General features: G+C 38.3%; 4 protein-coding genes across 4 annotated transcripts; 3 read left to right on the top strand and 1 right to left on the bottom strand.

Annotated features, from left to right (window-relative positions):
• Positions 1 to 3,848: 3,848 nt before the first annotated feature.
• Positions 3,849 to 6,832, top strand: LOC310732663 (extracellular calcium-sensing receptor-like; the record flags this gene model as incomplete). The annotated part of the gene is made up of 6 exons (XM_083553281.1): positions 3,849 to 3,988; positions 4,091 to 4,379; positions 4,473 to 5,288; positions 5,408 to 5,629; positions 5,724 to 5,847; positions 5,925 to 6,832. The coding sequence occupies exons 1-6, from the start codon at positions 3,870 to 3,872 to the stop codon at positions 6,830 to 6,832; spliced, it is 2,478 nt and encodes an 825-aa protein (XP_083409407.1). The 5' UTR covers positions 3,849 to 3,869.
• Positions 6,833 to 9,233: 2,401 nt separating this feature from the next.
• LOC310732662 (extracellular calcium-sensing receptor-like) lies at positions 9,234 to 13,757 on the bottom strand (the record flags this gene model as incomplete). Its single annotated transcript, XM_083553280.1, has 7 exons — positions 9,234 to 10,129; positions 10,217 to 10,340; positions 10,602 to 10,823; positions 10,995 to 11,828; positions 11,999 to 12,296; positions 12,456 to 12,604; positions 13,740 to 13,757. The coding sequence occupies 7 exons, from the start codon at positions 13,755 to 13,757 to the stop codon at positions 9,234 to 9,236; spliced, it is 2,541 nt and encodes an 846-aa protein (XP_083409406.1).
• A 4-nt stretch (positions 13,758 to 13,761) lies between these two features.
• Positions 13,762 to 17,184, top strand: LOC310732661 (extracellular calcium-sensing receptor; the record flags this gene model as incomplete). The annotated part of the gene is made up of 7 exons (XM_083553279.1): positions 13,762 to 13,774; positions 13,900 to 14,065; positions 14,256 to 14,544; positions 14,682 to 15,494; positions 15,616 to 15,840; positions 16,023 to 16,146; positions 16,280 to 17,184. 7 exons carry the CDS (start codon positions 13,762 to 13,764, stop codon positions 17,182 to 17,184), a joined length of 2,535 nt encoding a protein of 844 aa, XP_083409405.1.
• A 659-nt stretch (positions 17,185 to 17,843) lies between these two features.
• LOC310732660 (extracellular calcium-sensing receptor-like) lies at positions 17,844 to 21,945 on the top strand (the record flags this gene model as incomplete). Its single annotated transcript, XM_083553278.1, has 6 exons — positions 17,844 to 18,052; positions 18,244 to 18,532; positions 18,825 to 19,622; positions 19,734 to 19,958; positions 20,838 to 20,961; positions 21,053 to 21,945. The coding sequence occupies 6 exons, from the start codon at positions 17,844 to 17,846 to the stop codon at positions 21,943 to 21,945; spliced, it is 2,538 nt and encodes an 845-aa protein (XP_083409404.1).
• Positions 21,946 to 23,515: the final 1,570 nt, after the last annotated feature.

The raw sequence follows: 23,515 nt of genomic DNA, 5'->3' as shown, positions 1-23,515 counted from the left end.
GACCCACATGCTCATTGGGCATCGCAACAACTACCCTGTGGTGAATAAGAGTAGAAAGAGTGGTGGTTACATGTGCCCTCTATGTCATCATTTTTTCGAATACAAGGTAAACTAAACAGTAAATACTAGTTTACGAGACGGCTAGTATTTCTCTTTTGATATATATACCATATATTTCCAAAAGCATAGGTACACCTGGTCATAAGTATGTGATTATTGAGCATTGCATTCCACATTTAGTCCCAATACGCTCTTATTATTCCCTTCACTCTTCTGGGAAGATGTTCCACTAGATTTTGGAGTGTGCTTATGGATATTTGTGTTCATCAGCCACAAGAGGATTACGAAAGGCAGGTACTGATGAAGGTGAGGAGACCTGAGGGTGCAGTCACCGTTCACATTCATCCCAAAGGTGTTCAGTAGGGATGAGATCAGAGCTCTATAGCAGGCCACTCAAGATCTTCCTCTCCAAAGCATGCAAACCAGATGATGAAGGAGCTCACTTTGTGCACAGGGGCATCGCCATGCTGGAACAGGTTTGGGTTTCCAAGTTCAAGCAAATGCAAATTGTTATTATAGCGCCATCTAAAGACAATTGAGTTCTGTACAATTGAGTGCCTTCAGCTTTGTTGTAACAGTTTGGAAAGAACCACATATAGCAGGAAAATGCAGGTGTCCCAATACTTTTGGAAATATAGTGTGTGTGTGTGTGTGTGTGTGTGTGTGTGTGTGTGTGTGTGTGTGTGTGTGTATATATATATATATATATATATATATATATATATATATATATATATATATATATATATATATATATATATATATATATATATATATGAATAACATATTGTTTTAATTTTTATCTATAGGAGGTCTTGTGTAAAAATAAACAAATGAAAAAAAGTCCAACAACAAAAAGCTGTTTAAGACATTTGTATGCTTCTAAATACACAAGATGGCAAAAAGGTACTTTTCTTTGTCGAATTCTATACATGAAATTGTCCTACACTAAAGCTCATTTTACATGATTCTAACATATTTTCCAATTTCTTGCCACAGAAGAGATTTCTCACCTGCTACAGTACTATAGAAGTGACACTATTGAAGGTACAGGCCATACAAGAATTACAGGAGTGCTAATAACATCTGTGTCACTGTCCCTGCTCTGTAACACAGCAATTGTTACTTTTAGCAGTTATCAGCAGAGCTGCCATACCAACCACATGGCCAGTCACTCCAAACTGACGTTCATGCTGCTTTTCACATTCTCCTGGTGCTCATTCAGTTCTCTACCTGAGACTGTTCAACAGACTGGATGTTCTTGCAAATTCCACCAAATAGTTTTTAGGATCTCATTTGTCCTGAGCGTGCCCTGTATTTTTTGGAAAACAAAACTGGTCTTAATGACCTTTAGAGCTACATTTACATGTAATGTAATGCAGTGGTTTGGGTCTCCACATCAGAGATTCAATGCTTTTGCCTTCATTATATACCAAGTTCTCATTAGTGTACGTTGGCTTATAAACAATTCAGCCTCCGAACCCAGAAAAGAAACACAAAAACACCTTAAACGTTGCTATACAAATATTTTGTATTTGTTTTATATCACGAAAAATATCCCATTCTCTGACACCTTTTTATCACTAATTATGTGCAAACTGTTTCTTGAGTTTTAAAACTAAATTATGTATGCTTGCTAATATTAAATATTTGCCTTTATATTCTATTATTGTGTGGGGTTTGAAGTGTACTTAGCAACAGTTTTGATGCAGTCTATAGGAGTGGCTATGAAATAATAAAAAAAATACTCAAAATCTCTCAGGGTGTGATTTTCTTTTACTTTCAACCAATTATTTTTTAAGTATGAATTTGAAACACACAAACTTCATTTAAGGACATGAAAAATGGCTCAGTGTCTTTGTTACATTGGGTAACTTTCTTTGAATAGATAAAGAATGTATCATACACCTGTGTGAATATCCAAGTGGTACACGTTTGTTGTATTTAGGTTTGCAAATACATCTTAGCCTGATTAAATGTAAAGCATTAGAAAGAGCTAATGCTCCAATCACTTTTTAATCCCAGAGACAACCATGAAGAGAAGGTACATTTAATCATTGCCTCACGCAAAAATTCATAAATTAATTAATTGTTGTATGTATTTATTATAAAAAAAAGAAGAGAAAGGAGGGACCTTAACCATTTAAGAATGAAATTCAGTGCATGAACTGGGACATTAATCTTAAATGTCATTAAACTTTGTGAGTCCTCAAAAAATGTAAAACCTTGATTTACTACCCACACTACATTTTTGATGTCTTGTTACATGGCAAGGCCATTTTAATGCCAAATAGCATGTTGACATAATTAGGTATAAACAGATAATTAATGCACTTATATACCACCTCAAACTATGGAAACCATTAAGAGAGCATATCCCTTATATATTTGATTATAATAGCTTCTGGGAGAGAGGAGTTAGTTTTTAATAAGAACTGTAAAAGGGTACCTCAATCAACTCTGGCCATCTATACAGACGTCTCCCTTTTCCAGAAAGTAGTGGTTATTAAATGGAAAAGTTTTAGTTAAAGATTTACCCAGTGTAAACTATTTTGGGAGAAGATCCAGGTCATAATATAAGTTAGGGTAAATCGTGTGTATTGTCCTTTTCAAGGTCTATTTTGTTTTCTCACTCCAACTTTGGCAAATCATGTCTTTTTACAACTTGCTTTGTGCTTTTGTTATGCTGGATCATAAGAAGTTGGAAGTTGAAATGACATCCTCAGTCAAAGAGGAAGGTGAAGGAATTTTCTTAGCTGAGCAGGCAGACAGGGTAATGTCCTCAGCTAAGCAAGATGGCAGAGATAGGCTCCAAGTGATGCCCGTAGTTAAAGTGACATTCCAGCTCCCTCTGCCTTGCAGAGAGGCCAAGCAATGAACGATAGCACATATTTCATCTATCACCTTTAAAAAGTATGTGTCATGCTTGTGAGGTTTACATGTTCTTACAGAATGCCGACCCCTCTATTAGCATTATGGTTAGTTTGTTTATTACTGGTTAGTTTGAGTATTTCCTCCTTCAGTAGCTTGCACCCAGGCAGTTTCTGTATGTAACACCGTCTACACCAAACAGGCATAACATTATGACATTATAGCATTATTACTGATAAAGTGAATAACAATTATTATCTCTTGAGTGAGTTTGACAAGCGCCAAATTGTGACGTCTAGACGACTGCGTCAGACAATCTCCAAAACAGCTCTTGTGGGATGTTCCGGGTCTTCAGTCGTCAGAATCTATCAAAAGTGATCCAAGGAAGTAACAGTGGTGAACCGGCGACAGGGTCGTGGGCGGCCGAGTCTCACTGATGCAGGTGGGTAGCAAAGGCTGGTACGTGTGGTCCGATCCAACAGGCGAATTCCTGTAGTTTACATTGATGAAGAAGTTGATGATGTTAATGTTTGACGGGTCGTGGCAGCAAAGGGGGGACCAACACAATATCAGGAAGGTCATAATGTTATGGTTGCTAAATCTTGTTTTATCTGCATACCCAAGACTGTCTGTGAGTCATAGCTTTTCATCACAGAAAAACATACCTTCAATGTCAAAACACAGGCAAAAGTCAGTTAATAGGCAATGCTGAATTCTGGGAAATGTAGTTAAATGGAGCAGGTGTTTCTCTTTTTTGAGGAAAACTTCTTTAAATGACACACCTCTGACAAGGACCAGCCTACAGCACAAAGGCATTATAAAAAACAAGGAGCACTTGTCCTGTTCTTTCAGCCATGGGTAGGCTTATTGTATTGTCTATGTGTTTAATACACTTTACACCAACAGGGTTTGCATGCCAGCTGCTGGGTAAGTTTGACATGCGAGATATGTTTAAAGAAGGAGACATTATGATAGGTGGAATTTTCCCTATATTTAACAAGCAGGAGAATATTGTTGCTTCATTTACAAACAAACCGCCTAAAGCGGAATGTACAGGGTGAGTTAATAAAAAAATCAATACTCACAATAAAAATGAAGGGGAACGTAAATCAACGCAATGCTCTGTTTCCAATTTGTTTTCTTCCTCTACTCATCACAGATTTGACCTGCGAGCCTTTCGCTGGACCAGAACCATGATGTTTGCGATAGAGGAAATCAATCGAGACAATAATCTGCTTCCTAACATCACTTTAGGCTATAAAATTTTAGACTCTTGTGCCTCTCCTACTAATGTTTTGCGAGCTGCTCTCACTTTGGTGAGCATGTCAGAGAAAAATGAATCCTCCTCTCAGTGTTATCCACCTCCCCTATCAGCCATTGTAGCTGAATCAGGATCTACCCAGTCATTAGTAGTGGCTGGGGCATTTGGACCATTCAGAGTACCAGTGGTAATAACAAATATTTAAAATTTGAAAAAAAAGGCATTTAATATATAAAAATGCATTTGTATTTATAGGACTGTGTTGCTTGTCTCTGAATAGGTGAGTTACTTTTCAACATGTGAATGTTTAAGTGACAAAAAGAAATATCCCACATTTTTCCGAACAATACCAAGTGACTATTACCAGGCAAAGGCTTTGGCGTTCCTTGTTAAACGGTTTGAATGGACATGGTTTGGAGTTTTACAGTCCGACAACGATTATGGACGAAACGGAATATCAGCGTTCACGAAAGAAGTGCAGGAACTCGGTGTTTGCATTTCATTTGTTGGCACGATTCTGCGGACATACCCCCGAAGTAAAATCCTCGAAGTGGTTGAAATGATAAAACAATCAACAGTCAAAGTGATTCTCGCATTCGTGCCAGAAGGGGATTTGTATCCTTTAATGAAAGAAGTGGTCAAACAAAACATAACAGGAATACAGTGGATTGGAAGTGAAGCCTGGGTAACTGCAGACAGACCATCTACTCCAGAAATGTTCAAATATTTTGGAGGAACAATAGGATTTGTTGTTCGAAAGATGGCAATCCCTAAACTAGGGCCAGTTCTCAGGGATATCAACCCTTATAATAAATCAGAATCGAGTTACGTCACTGATTTCTGGGAAACTATTGTAGGCTGCAGGCCTCCATCATCAGTAAATGATGTACTTAATGGCACAAAAACATGCACAGGAGCAGAAACGGTGGATTACACAAACAAATTTTTTGATGTCACACAACTCAGGGAGACATATAATGTTTATCAAGCAGTGTATGCAATTGCACATGCATTACACCAGGTGATGTTTTGTGAAAATCCTGAGACCAATGTATCAAAACAGTGTCGTTCTGTGTTAGAAATAATCCCAAAAATGGTGAGCTATGCATTTTTCTTTACATTTACAATAAATTTTAATTTCTTTCCTCCAAAGGAAATATCACGATTTTAAAACCCTTTTAGTAATTATTATTGCTTTTTTTGTGTGTTTTTAAGGTAAGTGAACAGTTAAAAACGGTACATTTTGTGGATGCATTTGGAGAAGATGTGTTCTTTGACCAAAATGGAGACCCACCTGCCTCATATGAAGTTATAAACTGGCAGCTAAGAGACGGCCAAGTGCAGCATATTGGAGTTGGCTATTTCAGCACATCTGCAGAAGGAAAATATGAACTTGTGATTAATGAAGACAGGATTGTCTGGAGAACAGGGAATTTGGTAGCATAAACATAATATACTTAAGATCGATTTTTTTTTTAATTTTTCCATTAACCATCTATAATTTCATCATCAATCTGCTCTGCAATCTCAGACACCAAAAGCTGTTTGCTCAGAAGTCTGTCCGCAAGGCACAAGAAAAGCACAAATTAAAGGAAAGCCTATGTGCTGCTTTGACTGTATTCCATGCACCGATGGCTCGATATCAAACACAACAGGTGAAGTGACCTTGCATTACATTTCCCAAAAGAAAAGCATAAACAAGCATTTCAAAAACATTTCTCTTCTGCTTTAGGAGCAGCAGATTGCATCACCTGCCCTGAGGAGTACTGGTCGAATGAAAGAAAAGACACCTGCGTCATGAAAATCACAGAGTTTCTTTCATACACAGAAACAATGGGCATTGTTTTAATAACTGTGTCATTATTTGGTGCCTGTCTTGCATTTTCCACTATGTTGGTTTTTATATACTTTAGAGACACACCAATAGTAAAAGCAAATAATTCAGAACTGAGTTTACTTTTACTTCTTTCTCTTATATTTTGCTTCCTTTGTCCTCTCACATTTATTGGTGAGCTGACAGTCTGGTCCTGCATGTTGCGTCACACAGCATTTGGTATTGCTTTTGCCCTCTGCATTTCCTGTATGTTGGGGAAAACTATTGTTGTGGTAACTGCCTTTAGAGCAACTTTACCTGGAAATAATGTGGCAGGAAAGTTTGGCCCAACTCAACAAAGAGCCATTGTGTGTTCATGCACCGCAGTTCAAATCGTTATTTGTGTTATTTGGCTAAATGTTTCACCACCATTTCCTGACAAAGTCTTTGAACAACATAGTAAAAAAATAATTTTAGAGTGTAACACAGGCTCAGATGCTGCCTTTTGTGCTGTTCTAGGTTACATTGGATTTCTTGCTCTTATTTGTTTGGTTCTGGCATTTTTAGCCAGAAAGCTACCTGATAATTTCAATGAAGCCAAATTCATAACTTTTAGCATGCTAATATTCTGTGCAGTTTGGATCACATTTATTCCAGCTTATGTCAGCTCTCCTGGGAAGTATACAGTAGCTGTAGAAATATTCGCAATTTTGTCTTCAGCTTTCGGCCTGTTGTTATGCATTTTTGCACCAAAGTGTTATGTTATTTTAATTAAACCGGAAAGAAACACAAGAAAACATGTAATGGGAAAGAATCCAAATAAATAATTAAAGAAATTATGTCAATACATTTTATAGAAGTATTGTATGGAAGTGTGTTGTAAAATGACAAATTTGCTCTGCATTAATATTTAATATATAAGAATTTAATAAGATAATTATTTTCAAACATAAACAGCATAAAACATCTACCGAACACTTATTCTAAGTTTGATATGTAATATAAATAATATGATATGGTAATGAAATAATAAATCCATGATAAGGAACATTTAAATATTGACTTCTGAACATTATTACAATTTTACTATTAAATCATATCAATATAAATAATAAAATAAACTACAAAAAGCAAAACAGACATTGTGTAAACACCCGAACATGCAACATTTGAGCATGTGTGTCTACAGTATTTCATTAACCCATAAGCTGAGTTGCATAGACCTTATCCTGAAACACTGTTCAAAACTGTATTAGTCATTTTATAAAAAAAAACCCCCAAACAAACAAAAAAAAAAAAACACACTGAATGTGACCTTTCTGAATGACTTGGAGTGTTAAATGGCACCTGGATACATTTTGTATACATTTCTAACCTTTTCTTTTCTCACCATGTTGTTTCACACATTGGATTTCTTGTACACTTTATGGGGAAATCTGCATTATGACTTCTGATGGCAGTTAAAGTTATGGGTGGTCTGGCGTCCATCTTTATCCTATTGTACCTGAGGTGAGTGTACAGTGCTACAGTTTAGAACCCATAAAACCAGTTTTTAGTCGTCTATGTGGGACTCAGGACCTTATCATATTCAGGAGATGGAAACGCATTACAATAGTCCACCCAAAAATTAATAAAAGCATTAACTTTGTTTGCATTATGCAACAACATTGATTCTAAACTTAAACATTTGTATCTGAAATGAAAAACATTTATGATAGTAATTTTCTCTTCATGAGTACAGGACATTGTCTACACACAGTGCACACATTTTCTAGTTGTGGTTACCACACAAGTCTCAAACAAAAAGTTTTTTACTGTACATGTTTTCATGTGTCTCGATCGTAGTATCATATTTATAAAGAGAGTTAAAAGGAGCATATAAAGAGATACAGTGTGGCCCTTTGAAGAAGGTCAAACTTTTGTATGCATAAAAAATGTAGGTACGTGGTAGCTTAGTGAATAAGGCATTGCATGTTGGAGCTGGAGGTCATGAGTTCAAATCCTGCCAGCAAATGTAAAGAAGCCAAATAACTGTCAGTCAGACAAGACTTGAGAATGAGAAAGGAGCTGCCCATTTAGCTCATTTTTAATATCCAGGGTATCAAGTGTTACATCAAACAAGGATAAACTCTGACCTCATTTTGTGTACCCATGTTTCCCAAGCAGGCAAGTATGAGCTCAGCTGGCTGGTGACATTTACATTTACTGTAAATCACTTTGCCAGACAGAGTGACTTACAATTATCTCGTTCATACAACTAAACAGTTGAATGTTAATGGTCTTGCGCAATGGCATCCTAGTGGTGGTGGGATTTTGAATTAATGACCTTCTGATCAGAAGTCCAACATCTTACCCACTGAGCTACCGCTTTCCACAGTTGATGAGTTAAGGGGAGATAAACAAGGTGCTTATTAGCTATAATTTTAACAGTTGACAAGGGCCAAGATTAGGTGTAATAACTAATCACATGTACCTTACAACACAGTTCAGTTCTTTTTTTTGCATATTCCAAAAATGTTAGGAAGTTTGGGTTAGAGTGCAGGGTCAGCAACGATACAGCAGTCCTGAACACCACTGACCCAGAGCCTTAACCACTGAGCTTTCCACAGCTATTTTAATAATTAACACTATGTAAAAAATTTACACAATTGTACAGGATGTCTTTGTCTATGCTGTAGCATAGTTCTTAGTCTTTATTTTAAGTGTAAGCCCATGGTGTGTCAGGATTACAGTGGAAAAAACACAACTGTGCACCAGAACAACTTGCCTAAAATCAGTGATTGATTTGATTTAAAGCTTTAATAGGAGAATGAAGAAATCCAGTGAGCCATGTTTTAAAAACTAGTGAAAAGCCTTCAAAGATAAGAGGAAGTTGTTTACAGTAAAATTAAATGATTTTTTTTTTTAAGTAATTGAGTGTTTAATTTTATTTATTTATTTATTTTATCATTCATTTTAAAACTTTTCATTTCTTTAACGTTTGATATAAAATGTGTGCTGTATTTTGTGTTATATTGGAGCACCAGACAAAGTCGGACATATACGGTAGATGCATTGTTTATTGTAGCATAATATGGTTTGTAACCCAGACTCAAAACATTTAAAATTCTTGATTATAATGTGTGTGTGTGTGTGTGTGTGTGTGTGTGTGTGTGTGTGTGTGTGTGTGTGTGTGTGTTTTTGTGTGTGTGTGTGTGTGTGTACATTATGATAGTAAATGTTTTTGCACTACTTTTTCATCATATGCTTTTTGCTGTTTTTTTCAGGTCTCAACAGGACAACATAGCACTTTGGGGCAAATATGCACAGAAGCAGTCCAAAGGCAGAAGCTAAGATTGCAAAGACATGCACAGCAACCATATATTTTCCATTTGTGCTCACATAAACGGGGATGAATGTTATCCACACAGCGAAAAAGATCAGCATACTAAATGTGATGAATTTTGCCTCGTTGAAATTGTCTGGAAGTTTTCTGGCCAAGAACGCTAGTAAAAAGCACATGCATGCGAGCAGGCCAATGTATCCCAACACACACCAGAATCCTATCTCAGATCCCACTTTGCACTCTACAGTTATCGTAGAACTAAAAAATTCAGTGGTATAGGCAGCAGACGGAGGTTTAGTTGTCAACCATATGATACAAATAAGCAATTGGAATAATGAACATAATATAACACTAAACCTTTGTTGGACTGGACCAAACCATTTCATGACATTACTACCAGGTAAGGTGGCCCTGAACGCCATGAGAACTACTACAGTCTTAGCCAAGATGCAGGCAATGCATAGTGCAAAGCTGACTCCAAAGGCTGTAAACCTGATCTGGCAAAGCCAGTGAGTGGGCTTGCCAATGAATGTGAGACTAATCAAAAAGCATGCACATAGAAACAAAAGTAGGAGGAAGCTGAGTTCCATGTTGTTGCCACGAACTACTGGAGTATTTCTGTAGATCATAAACACACAAAGCATTGCAGCAGTCAAACAAGCTCCAAATATTGATACAGCCAAAAGAATAATTCCCAAAGGCTCTTGAAAGGACAGGTACTCCAGGACCTTTGGGATGCAATTGTCTCTGGCTTGGTTTGGCCATGTTTCCCTTGAACATCTTAAACAATCATTTGAGTCTGTGAGAAAATCGATAAAAAAAAATGTTTTCCATTGTCATGAAAATAAATATCAGAGTAATAGTTACATAGAAATCAGTTTCACACCTGTTTGATTGCTAATCTCTCCCTCAGCGCATGGTATACAGTCAAAGCAACATATAGGTTCACCCTTTCGCCTGGCTTTCCTCGATCCTGGCAGGCAACTTTTGCTGCAGATTGAAACCGGTGCCTAATAACCACACACATGTTTGGCACATGGACTTCACAGTTTTGATAGACACAAACCTACTGAAAGGATATATTCAAAATATTGATCTGATGCCTTTGTGAGAAAAAAAATGCCTGATGTAAAATCAACCAAGCATCCAGAATTGTGACATTTTAAAATACAAAACAGAATATATTTTCTTTGAATGGCAACAATACAGAAAAACTGAATAATAAGCAAACGTATGAAAGAGGATCTGACGATGGATGAAAATGAACACACCTTATTGTCTCTTTGCCACAATATCGCTGATTCGTTAATTATCAGGCTACTATCCTCCCTTAGTGATGCATCATAGAACCCCACTTTCACCAGCTGGAGTGAGCCATCACTTGCCATCTGCCAGTTCATCAAATCATAAGACGCAATGGGGTCCCCATTCTCATCGAAGTGGACAAACTCCCCTAATGTCGTGAAGTTCGTTTTCTTCATGTAGTTTATTAGCTTTGGAAAAGATTAGGATGTCAGTTTTATAGCATCCAAATAGCAAATCTATCATTTCCATTCATATAGTTATCACATTTAATAAAAACTTCATACATCCATAAAATAGAACAATGTTAAAATATAGCCACAAATACTTACACACACATCCATTCATACACTCACACACACCTGCCAAGGCAGTAGGGGATGTAGACTCCCACATGTCCCATTTGGAAACGGTCCCTGTCCTGGAACACAGTCACTCATATCCTGTAAGGCGTGTGCTATAAGATACACAGCTTTGTACACATTATAAGACACCCTAAGCTGTGATACATCTGAAAAAGTAGAGTAGACATCGTCCAAACTCTCTCGCCCACTACAAGCTTTCCGATTTCGGGCATCCTCTCTATGTACATGAGTGTTTAAAGAACCATTGACCCGGCAGTTAAACGTTTCCTCCCAAAACTCGGTTAGAAAATGTGAGCTATGAACACTGGAAGCGATCATCTCTCTAAGGTATCCACCAAGGTTAGGGATTTCACCCTTCCGTATAGCAAACCCCAGCGTTCCCTGTAAGAGGTCGTGGAAATCGTCCCACAACGCTTGTGACGTTGCCCAAGCTTCACTGGCAATCCACTGTAGATGGGTGATGTTTTGTCGCCTGCATTCTCGCAGAATTGTCTGCAGTTCAGATTCTCCAGAGAAGTTTAGTATGACTGTGGCTGTAGAGGCTTTAATGACATTCAGCAATTCCTGCACTGCTTCTGATGTAAGTGTAACGGGGTAAAAATGCACGTACGCAGGACATACATGATATCTGGACGATTCCTTTAGAAAGAGCTGAATAGCAAAGCGAGCATAGTCAGACTCCACTCCTATGACCCCCACCCAGCTCCACTGGAAGTAATGCACCAACTTTGCTAAAGCCTTAATCTGAAACTCGTCGCTTGGCATCGTGCGCATAAATGTGGGAAACTCTTTTTTGTTACTCAGACATGAGCAAGATGCAAAGTAGCTCACCTGAGAGGATATATAAATGAGCAGGTTAGAAGACAAAAACATCTCTGTCGATGCATTCATTCATAAAAAATAATGAAGAATGAACTACACAAGAAAAAAACTGAATATAAAGAAAAAGTTACAGAAAAAATATTACAGAAATACAAATCATAATGGATGACAATCCTTACCAGAGGTATACTGAATGAGCCTAGTGTTCTCAGCACAGCCATGGATATGCCTGATGCAGCATCTCCTACAAGGACAGGAGAGGGCTGCCTGATAACATTCGCACATCCAGACCCTCTTGATTTCTCTGGCTGCCCATTGACCAGGAGAAGTGAGCTCTTTATCGACACAGGTATGTCATCGCAGCTGTCCCGAATATGGTATCCTAGAGACAGATTCGGTAACAGGTCCTGCCTCTGATTTATCTCTGTCACAGCAAAAGTCATTGTTCGCATCCATCTCAGTGCTCGAGGACTAAAGCTGCAGCATATTTAAAAACATTTCTTACATCTTTAAATACAACTCTTTTCAAAGTTAATTGAAGAAATTGTAATACAAAATTTCTACAATAAATATTCCATTACAAATGACAGTCAGTGAATAAAAATTTGCATATACTTTTCAAAGTATTTCACATACTACTTGTAATCAGTCGGTTCAGGTTTGCTTTGGAAAGACTGCACTGCAGAAACAGGGCTGTAGTGCAGTGGAAACAGGCCTCCCAAAATCACATCTCCATCCTTGTAAAAACTATGAGTCCCTTCATCTCCCTGGTAGATGCACTCATCCTTGGTTATGAAATGAAAACATGTAAATGTGTTTAAAAGAACCCAGAATGTAAGCAAATGAATACGGCATGCCATCACTGACACAAAACAGAAAGATAGCACACATGGGCTTATATAGGTACTGTAATGAGAGGGGACAGTCTTGTCTTGTCCCAGAGAAACATGTGGACCAATGATATTTGCTCCTTAGGCAGTGAGACAGCTCGACTGTTTTTCAGATTGTTTCGTTAATGCAGTCAAACAATATATTGCCTTCAAAATATGTATAAAAATTGTTTTTAATATTTTAAATGGCTTGTAGTATTTTTTTGATAAAATAGGCAATTTGCTTAACATTTTTAAGCCAGTCATAAGTAAACATTTGAAACAAATTTGTATGAAAAGGGGGCCATAAGATAAAAAAATATTATAAATAAATACAATGCATCACTCTTAACAAATGAAATAAATAACAGGAAAATATATATTTAATTTATTAATTACTAAAAAAAAAAAAAAAAAATACACAGCTTACATTTAGACTCAATGGTCAGGCCCTGATATGACAGATTACTGGTCAAGTGCGAAGGTTTACATATGATATTAAAAAAAATGGACCTTTAAGCAAACCTTTTATACAGTAAAATTACAAATCAACGGAAGTCCTAAGAGGCTATGCATTATAATATTTTTTCTTGTGATGACGATATCATTTTCTCACCATAACAAACATTTTCTCATGATCTCAAAATACAGTAACTATATTGTTTTCTCATTATCACAACTTCATATTCTTGTGATCTTGACATCAGTTTCTTGAGTCATGATAATGAAAAAAAAAAATGTCGTTATGTCGAGAAAATTTTGTTATGACCATGAGAAAACAACTCTTGTTATAAGTTAAGTAAATGTGAGAAAATAGGGAAAAAAAAGTATTATAATGCTGGCCTCTTAGAACTTCCATAAAAATCTATTAAATCTATTTTAAATGTATCACATGGTCATAATCAATCATGCAGATTTCGCTGTGGATATTTAAGTCGATCAGCCTTCGACAATGTTAAACCACATGTCATTCATTAAGGCATTATTTGTAACAGTTTTAGAGCTTTCCTGTCTGAACAGGTCCGGGTAGTAGATAATAAGTGGAGATCACCTGACTAATGTTATCCATTGTGATGTCAAATCATGGTGAGATGCAAAGGGTCAGAGCTTCTACAGTATATAAAACGCAGTCAGCGTTATATTTAGCAGTGTGCAGATTGGCAGCACAATGCTTTATCTTTTACTTCCTGCATTTTTTTTCCCTTGCTCAGTTGTATCTGATCCAGCATCAGAGTGTTCATTACAAGGAGACTTTGATCAACCTGCATTCGTGTCTGATGGGGATATCACAATAGGAGGAATATTTCCTTTGCATTACAGAGTGGAGCTACCAACAGCAGACTACAGAAGCAAACCTTTGGCAGCACAGTGTCAGGGGTGAGAATTTTACATATTTATTTGATGTAGTCTTTCACCTCAAAATATGTTTTTTTTTTTTAACAAATGTTTGTCTTCACTCACTCTGTGTACTTATTTTTACAACAAAAATCACTTGTGTGTCTGTAAATAAATATTGGCAAATAGTTTGTGCTGTCATTGGATATTAATGTGTCTATGTGACCTGTAGGTTTGATTCCAGGGCATTGCGCTGGGCTTTGGCAATGAGGCTTGCTGTAGATGAAATCAACAACAGTACAGTTCTTCTGCCGAACCACACCCTGGGTTACAAGATCTTTGATTCCTGTGCTACTCCAGTTACGGCTCAAAGGGCTGTTCTGGCTGTACTGAATGACCAGAATGTTGAGCAGGGATCATTGTGTACTCGCGGTGGTCCTTTACTCGCCATGGTTGGAGAATCCGGTTCCTCACAAACAATTGTTGTTTCTAGAACAATGCAACCTTTCAGAATACCCATGGTAACGTGAGATTTTTTGGCTTTTACACTTATTAGGCATATTGTGTAAGATGGTTGCAAATACAATTTGGTGATCTGCAAATTCAAAAGATAATAAAAGCTTAAATGTTTTATTTTGCTCTGATATTTTTTCTGCAGATAAGCTACTTCTCAACTTGCTCTTGTCTAAGTGACCGTAAACAGTTTCCGACATTTTTTAGAGTAGTCCCTAGTGATGACTACCAAGTGAAAGCCATTGCTCAGCTCTTGAAACGATTTCATTGGACATGGATTGGAGTGGTCACTGAAGACCATGATTATGGGAGGTTTGCTTTACAGGGCCTGAAGCGAGAGCTAGAAAACACTGATATTTGTCTGGCATACCATGAAATGATCCCTAAAGATTTCAAGCAGGAACGGGTCTATGAAATTTTTAATGTGATGAAACAGTCAACGGCAAAGGTTGTGGTGGTGTTTTCGGGAGAAGGGGAGTTTTACCCTTTTTTACGAGAATTTTTAACACAAAATATCTCAGGAATCCAGTGGGTAGCTAGTGAGGCCTGGGTAACAGCCTCAATATTGGCTGAAACATATCCATTTTTAGCTGGAACAATTGGATTTGCTGTTCGCCAAGGGTATGTGCCAAGGTTGAAAGAATATCTGATGACAGTGAACCCACAGGTGTATCCTTCTAACCCCCTTGTGAGGGAGCTTTGGGAGGCTCTATACAGCTGTGTTTCTGTATTCTCCTCTCTCAGTAGCACCCAACTGCCCCACTGCACAGGGCAGGAAACAATCAACAAGCAGCATTCTGCCTACATGAACACCTCCAACACTCGGGTCACGTATAACGTGTACAAAGCAGTATATGCCATCGCTCACTCTCTACATAATCTCTTTCAGTGTGTGCCAGGAAAGGGACCTTTTAATAATTCTGCATGTGCAGACTTCAATAATATCTATCCATGGCAGGTAGAGTATTCAGATCAACTGATCCTTCTGTGAAAATACAAGTGTGCATACTTTCGGGTCATTATATGTCAATAAAATAGTCATCATTATTCATTTTATATTCTCTCTTTCATCATCGAAGCTTCAACATTACCTTCAGGAAGTGTCGTTCTCAATTTCTGGTGAACAAGTAAACTTTGATATGAGAGGAGATTCTATTCCATCTTATGATCTGATCAATTGGCAGAGACTCCCGAATGGTGACATAGACTTCATCAAAGTGGGACTTTATGATGGTGCAATGGATGGTGGGAAGGAACTGGTTATCCAGGAAGAAAAAATAAAGTGGCCCGGTAATCAGAGCAAGGCAAGGTGCTCACACAATGTACACTGCACGCTAAAATACAAATATAGGCTAACATCTGAATTTCCCAAAAAAATAAAAAAACATCATGCAGTGTAATTGGTGATTAGATCAAATGCTTAATGCTACTGATACCTTTTTAGTTGTTGTATTTGGATTTTGTTAATATTATTTTAACAAACCAGGTGCCAGAATCCATATGCAGTAACAGCTGTGCTCCGGGATTCAGGAAGGCTGTTCGTCATGGGGAGCCTTTGTGCTGCTTTGACTGTGTACCATGTGACAGTGGCAAGATTAGTAATGAGACAGGTGCTGTTTAAACATAGTGTTTTTTTATTTTCATTTTTAAGATATTGACAATTTGTAACACAAAACAGTCATTAAATGCTAATATATCACATGCTACATTGATTGATATTCTGCCCTGCATTTGTCTTTAAAGATTCCGTAGACTGCATGGCTTGTCCTGAAGACTACTGGTCCAATAAAAAAGGAACAGAATGCATCCCGAAAGTCATTGAGTTCCTTTCGCACAGGGACACAATGGGAACAGTGTTAATGGTGACAGCGATACTGGGTTCTTTTCTGACAATATCTGTACTAGCAATATTCTTGCATCATCGAGGGACTCCCATAGTGCGCATAAACAATTCAGAGCTGAGTTTCTTTATCTTGTTCTCCTTGACCCTGTGTTTCCTGTGTGCACTGATCTTTATTGGGGAGCCCACATCCTGGTCTTGCATGCTGCGCCACACTGCTTTCAGCATCACCTTCTCGCTGTGTATCTCGTGCATCCTGGGGAAAACCTTAGTGGTGCTCGCTGCTTTCACAGCCACCCAACCTGGAAACAACGTCATGAAATGGCTTGGGCCTATACAGCAGAGGATCATTATTTTTAGCTGCACCCTGGTCCAGATGATCATCTGTGCAGCATGGCTCATATCGTCCCCTCCAGTCCCCTACAGAAACACACAGTATCAGCGCTCTAAGATTATTCTAGACTGTAGGGTGGGATCTGAGCTGGCCTTCTGGTGTGTACTTGGCTACATTGGCATTTTGGCCTGTTTGTGTTTCATTTTGGCCTTTCTGGCTCGAAAACTACCTGGGAATTTTAACGAAGCGAAATATATTACTTTTAGCATGTTAATATTTTGTGCAGTGTGGCTGGCATTTATACCTGCTTATGTCAGTTCCCCTGGTAAATTCACCACTGCAGTCGAAATCTTTGCTATTTTATCCTCAAGTTTTGGGCTTCTTTTGTGCTTATTTGCTCCAAAGTGTTACATTATTTTAGTCAAACCAGAAAAGAATACCAAACAGCATCTTATTGGAAAGGCAACAAAATAAAGGATATTTATTGTAAACTGTATGTAGGGTGGTGCTTTTATATTTGTAGAATACTATTTGCTATATGTATGGTTATTGTATATTATTATTATAAATACTTTACATCTTTACATGATTCATACAAGATTACTACAATATACCTTAAAATACTTTTGAAGAAATTAATAATTAATGGAAATATTCCAATGAATTTACTGTGTGTGTGTGTGTGTGTGTGTGTGTGTGTGTGTGTGTGTGTGTGTGTGTGTGTGTGCATTTTATTTGTTGTTCATTGAAATATTTTCGGGAAAAAATGGTGTACTTGCAAAATAATATTTTTCTTTAAATTAAACTACATATTACAAACCCTACACTTGTTCAAATGTATGACATCGCAACAGATTAATCACCTTAAACAAAATGTGAAAAAAAAACATTTTGCAAACAGAATATAAGATTTACACATGAATTATTAAGCTCTACAACTAAACACATTTAAAATACAGGTAGTTGAATTATTAAACACAATTCATTAAAACAAGTGGTGTATAGATTATAATTGTTAGGCCAGGATGTCATGTGACTAGGACACGTGAGACGCAGCATATATGTGGTATATAAAATAAAGCTACCTGCCCACTTTTGATTCTCTGTAAGGAAGACGACGTTCATCGTGGAAGATGTCTGTTCTTTTCCTCTGGCTTCTTGTGTTTCGCTTTTCCATGTTCAGTGCAACCTTGGAATCTCAGTGTACTCTGCAGAATAATTTCGAGCCAGGATTCATTGCTGATGGAGACTTTGTGATTGGGGGCATTTTCCCCTTGCATTATAATCAGGAAATGCCAGACTTGAACTGCACATACAAACCAGGACCAGTGCAGTGTAATGGGTATGAATGTACTAATGCAACCATGCAAACCTTTGAGTTTCTGCTTGAAATGAATGGATTTTGTGTTTGAAATCAAAATAATTGTATATGTATGAGTAGAATGGAAAATAATCCCACAACCAGTGCCTTGTGTATTATGGTGGAGCATTGTTGTTCTAATGTTCATATTTTCGTTAAATTTTTTTGTTCAGGTTTGATCCCCGGGCTTTCCGCTGGGCTCTGACTATGAAACTTGCTGTGGAGGAAATTAACAACATGAGTGAGCTGCTACCTAACCATACTCTAGGTTATAAAATATTCGATTCCTGTGCATATCCCTTAACTGGTCAAAGAGCAGCTCTTGCTGTTATGAATGGACCAATGGAAGCAGACAAACCCATGTGTTCAAGTGCGAGCCCGATGCTGGCTATAATTGGTGAATCTGGGTCAGCTCAGTCTATTGTTGTGTCTAGGATTTTACGCCCTTTCAGGATTCCTATGGTATAAATCTTTATTGTCATAGAATAATTTTTTTGGAATGCACATATCTGACATAGTGTTTTAATTTATTTTTGCCATGTATGTATTAGTGAATATAATTATTCATAAATATGTGGCTGTGTGGTTAAAAAGTGGTACAATTCCATTTCAGTATCCAGGACTTGAATATTAAACATGTTTTTTAAAAATACGATTTTATTTATTACTGACTAGAACATTATATTCTAAATAAGTCACTGTAAGACTTCCAGTGTTCCAGTGTGAAACCAATTGATGTACATTTCTATTTTAGATCAGCTATTTCTCTTCCTGTGCCTGCCTCAGTGACAGACGAGAATTCCCCACCTTCTTTAGGGTCATCCCCAGTGATGCGTACCAAGTGAAAGCCATTGCTAAGCTGCTGATTCATTTCAACTGGACATGGGTGGGTGTGGTTAGGGGTGACCATGCATATGGACGCTCTGCTCTGCAGGGACTGCTTAACGAGCTGAAAGATACAGGTGTGTGTGTGTCCTACCAGGAGATGATCCCCCTGCTGTATGACAGCAGGAGAGCAAAAGAGATCATCCGTGTGATGAACAGCTCTACTGCCCGAGTGGTGGTGGTGTTTTCAGCTGAGGGTGAACTCACACCATTTTTTAAAGACTATATGAAACTAAATGTTACTGGAATTCAATGGATTGCCAGTGAGGCCTGGGTAACAGCTTCAGTGTTCACAGGAAGTGAGTACTACCCCTTCCTGGGAGGCACGATTGGGTTTGGGATTCGCCAGGGTTATATTCCAAACCTGAAAGACTATCTAACCACTGTAAACCCACAGGTGTACCCATCCAACACTCTGGTGCAGGAACTGTGGGGTGCTCTGTATGGGTGCTCTCTTTTGTCCTTCCAGGATACCCAGCTGCCCCTGTGCACTGGTCAAGAGCCACTCAACAAGCAACATTCTGCCTACATGAACACATCTAGTACTCGGATTTCTTATAATGTATACAAAGGCGTTTATGCGATTGCTCACTCCCTCCACAATCTCATGAATTGCAAACCAGGAACCTCCATGTGTACTGACAGCTCTAAAGTATATCCATGGCAGGTGCAGGTCATTCTGTCTAATGTCACAATTAATAATATAAAATAATATTGCCTATTGTTAATTACAATAATGGATTGCTCTTCATCACAATTTTCTCATGTGATTTCATAGCTCCAGCATTACCTGCAAGAGGTCTCGTTTACTATCTCAGGTGAGACGGTCAACTTTGATATGAACGGTGACTCGATCCCGTCCTACGACCTGATCAACTGGCAGAAGGGAACAGCTGGCAATATTGAGCTGGTTAAAGTGGGCATGTATGATGGGGCTCGAGAGGCCGGGAATGAGCTGGTCATTTATGAAACAGCTATCACATGGGCCAGAGACATGAGTGAGGCAAGCTGCTCTCAGAATGTAGTTCAATACATGAGAAACCAACTGTTGAAGTTCTGTAGCGTGAAGTGGAGGTAAGTTGCTTCAAAGCACACAGACCTCAGATGAGACCTGGATCAGGCGTCTTTATGTGAGAAAACCAAAGAATGCAATTTTGACTGTTGCACACCTTCGAATGACTGGGATGTACTTTTAGTAGTCAAAAATTGTCAAGTATATAATACACGTTTATTTTCCTTATTTCAAGGCAGAAAAGCAGAACAAGAGACAAGTAAAAAATAAGTATACGTAATAATATATAAAAAAAAGTGCTATTTTTGTTTGGAACTGACATCGTTCAGAATGACTTATAAGAATAGAATAGAATAGAATAGAATAGAATAGAATAGAATAGAATAGAATAGAATAGAATAGAAATATGATATAATATAAAGTAATATAATAAAATATAATATGATATAATATAATATAATATATCATATCATATGATATATGATATTATATTATATTATATCATATTATATTTTATTATATTATACTATATTTTTATTAATATAGTATAATATAAAATGATATAATATAATATAGGGTCACATGGTGGTCTAGTGGTTAGGATGTGGCGCTCTCACCGCTGCGGCCCGGGTTCGATCCCTGGTCAGGGAACCAACCACAGCCACTCTTAGTGCCGGTCCCAAGCCCGGATAAATGGGAAGGGTTGTGTAAGGAAAGGGCATCCAGCGTAAAAACGTGCCAAATCAAACATGTGGATGATCCGCTGTGGCGACCCATGATGGGAGAAGCCGAAAGAAAGTATATAATAAAATATAATAATATTAGTGTGCAGAGTTTTATTGAGATATGGCTGTTTTTTGTGGTAAACAGGTGCCAGTCTCTGTTTGCAGTGACAGCTGCTCTCCAGGATTTCGGAAAGCTGTTCGTCAAGGGGAGCCTCTTTGCTGCTTTGACTGTGTACCATGTGACAGTGGCAAGATTAGTAATCAGACAGGTGGGGACATTTTCTAGAAAAAAATTCACATATATATTCAAAAATCACTCTTCATACTTAATCTTTTTTTTCCATTTTGCTGCTTCCCAAGATTCAGTAGACTGCATGGCCTGCCCTGTAGATTACTGGTCCAATGTTGACGGAACAGAATGCATTCCCAAGGTTATCGAATTCCTTTCCCATGATGCAATGGGGTTAACACTGACAGCTATTGCTGTTTTGGGGGCCTGTGTCACTTTAGCTGTATTTGCAGTTTTTCTCTACCACAGAAACACTCCCATTGTGCGTATGAATAACTCTGAGCTGAGTTTCTTCATCTTGTTCTCCTTGACCCTGTGTTTCCTGTGTGCACTGATCTTTATTGGGGAGCCCACATCCTGGTCTTGCATGCTGCGCCACACTGCTTTCAGCATCACCTTTTCGCTCTGTATCTCGTGCATCCTGGGGAAAACCTTAGTGGTGCTCGCTGCTTTCACAGCCACCCAACCTGGAAACAACGTCATGAAATGGCTTGGGCCTATACAGCAGAGGATCATTATTTTTAGCTGCACCCTGGTCCAGATGATCATCTGTGCAGCATGGCTCATATCGTCCCCTCCAGTCCCCTACAGAAACACACAGTATCAGCGCTCTAAGATTATTCTAGACTGTAGGGTGGGATCTGAGCTGGCCTTCTGGTGTGTACTCGGCTACATTGGCATTTTGGCCTGTTTGTGTTTTATTTTGGCCTTTCTGGCTCGAAAACTACCTGGGAATTTTAACGAAGCGAAATATATTACTTTTAGCATGTTAATATTTTGTGCAGTGTGGCTGGCATTTATACCTGCTTATGTCAGTTCCCCAGGTAAATTCACCACTGCAGTCGAAATCTTTGCTATTTTAGCCTCAAGTTTTGGGCTTCTTTTGTGCTTATTTGCTCCAAAGTGTTACATCATTCTACTTAAACCAGAAAAGAATACCAAACAGCATCTAATGGGGAAATAATAATAAATAATTAAAGCATAATCAGGTTGTACACAAAGACAGACATACATAGAGTATATGTATATAAATACTGTATGTGTGTGCTGGTATATACATTTATATAGCTTATATTGCTATACAGGAAGTGGTATATATAGTAAATATTCACATAAGAATGGGGAAAAGATGATCTCTGACTGTCACACTTAAATGTCTCTATAGTTTATGCAGAGTAGTGCTAAAAAATAAATGGATAATAGTTATTTGGGTGTAAATCCAATGTTTATAGGAAAGGTTAGAGGAAAACTACCATATGCTGTAGGTTCAAGCTAACAGGAAGAATAAAACAAGATCATATATTTTTGCTAAAATCTGAGGCTATCATGAGCATAGGCTCACCAATACTGGACAATTTCGTGTAATGTCTAGAGATGTTTGTGATAATTCGGTACTATGAACCAAGCCATGGTCAAAGTCGCAGATATCACACATTTTCAAATTTGGATAATTCAACTAATTGTTAACTGCATTACAGTGCATGTGTACAATAAAATGGATAGTAAATGTACATACATACATACATACATACATACATACTGTACATACATACATACATACATAGCTACAAGGCCCATCACTAAAAATGTGTTTAATAAATGATGTATCTAAACAGGAAATAAATAAAATGCCGAAAATAATACGTTCAGTATGTTTCTATGTCACTTTTTGAATTCATGCACTACTCTGTCACCAGTCACAAAGCACCATGAACTCACAGTCTTATCCAGTCCACTTACTGCCATGTTTTAGGTGGTGAGAGAAAACCAGTGTGGAAAACCACACAAACAGTAATGTCTCTAGGTTACGTATGTAACCTTAGTTCCCTAAGGGAACGAGATGCTTTGGGAACGTCCCGACACAGGTCAAAGGGTTGGACCAATCCACAGTGATTCATATGTCCAGCAGGGGCACCGCTGCGGCCCAGGCCATACTCCTGGTCAAATGAGCCTTGACTCCGAAAGGAGTGGGAAGACCAGAGGACTCATAACCAGTGGATATCGCAACCACTATCCATCTGCTGGGAGTCTGCCTATTGGCTGAAAAACCTTTTTTATGAGGGCCATAGCAGGGCCATAGGACTCGTCCTGTGGAGGTATGTAGAGTAGATTCTGCTTCTCCTGGTCTGGAGCTAGGAAGAAATGAACGCAGAATGCCCGCAACACAACAACAGGTCGTTAGGAAACCGTAGGGATCTTTGGTACATACCCAGCTCTGGGGTAGATCCTTTTAAGTGAGGATATCACCAAAATGATGGCGGTTTTAACCAACAGGTCCAGAACCAACCCATCCAGGCAGTTTACAGGGTCTAACTGGTGGTGCTCGCACCACGTGCAGAACAGATGCTATCTGGCAGCATACGACCTCCTCGTGAGGGAGTTCTGGAATTGTCCCAACTACCTCAGTAGAGAGACCAGCCGCTAGAAACTGCACCACCTCAGAGGCCATAGCCTCCACAACCAGGGTTCCCTCGGCTTGCGAGAGGAGATCTCTCCTGGGAGGAATTTCCCAAGGAGGTCCCTCAAGAAGGGGC

The sequence above is a fragment of the Silurus aristotelis genome (assembly GCF_946808225.1).
Source record: "Silurus aristotelis genome assembly, chromosome: 10".
NCBI lineage: Eukaryota > Metazoa > Chordata > Actinopteri > Siluriformes > Siluridae > Silurus > Silurus aristotelis.
The sequence above is the reverse complement of the archived record's forward strand: the minus strand, read 5'-3'. Positions and strand labels throughout refer to the sequence as shown.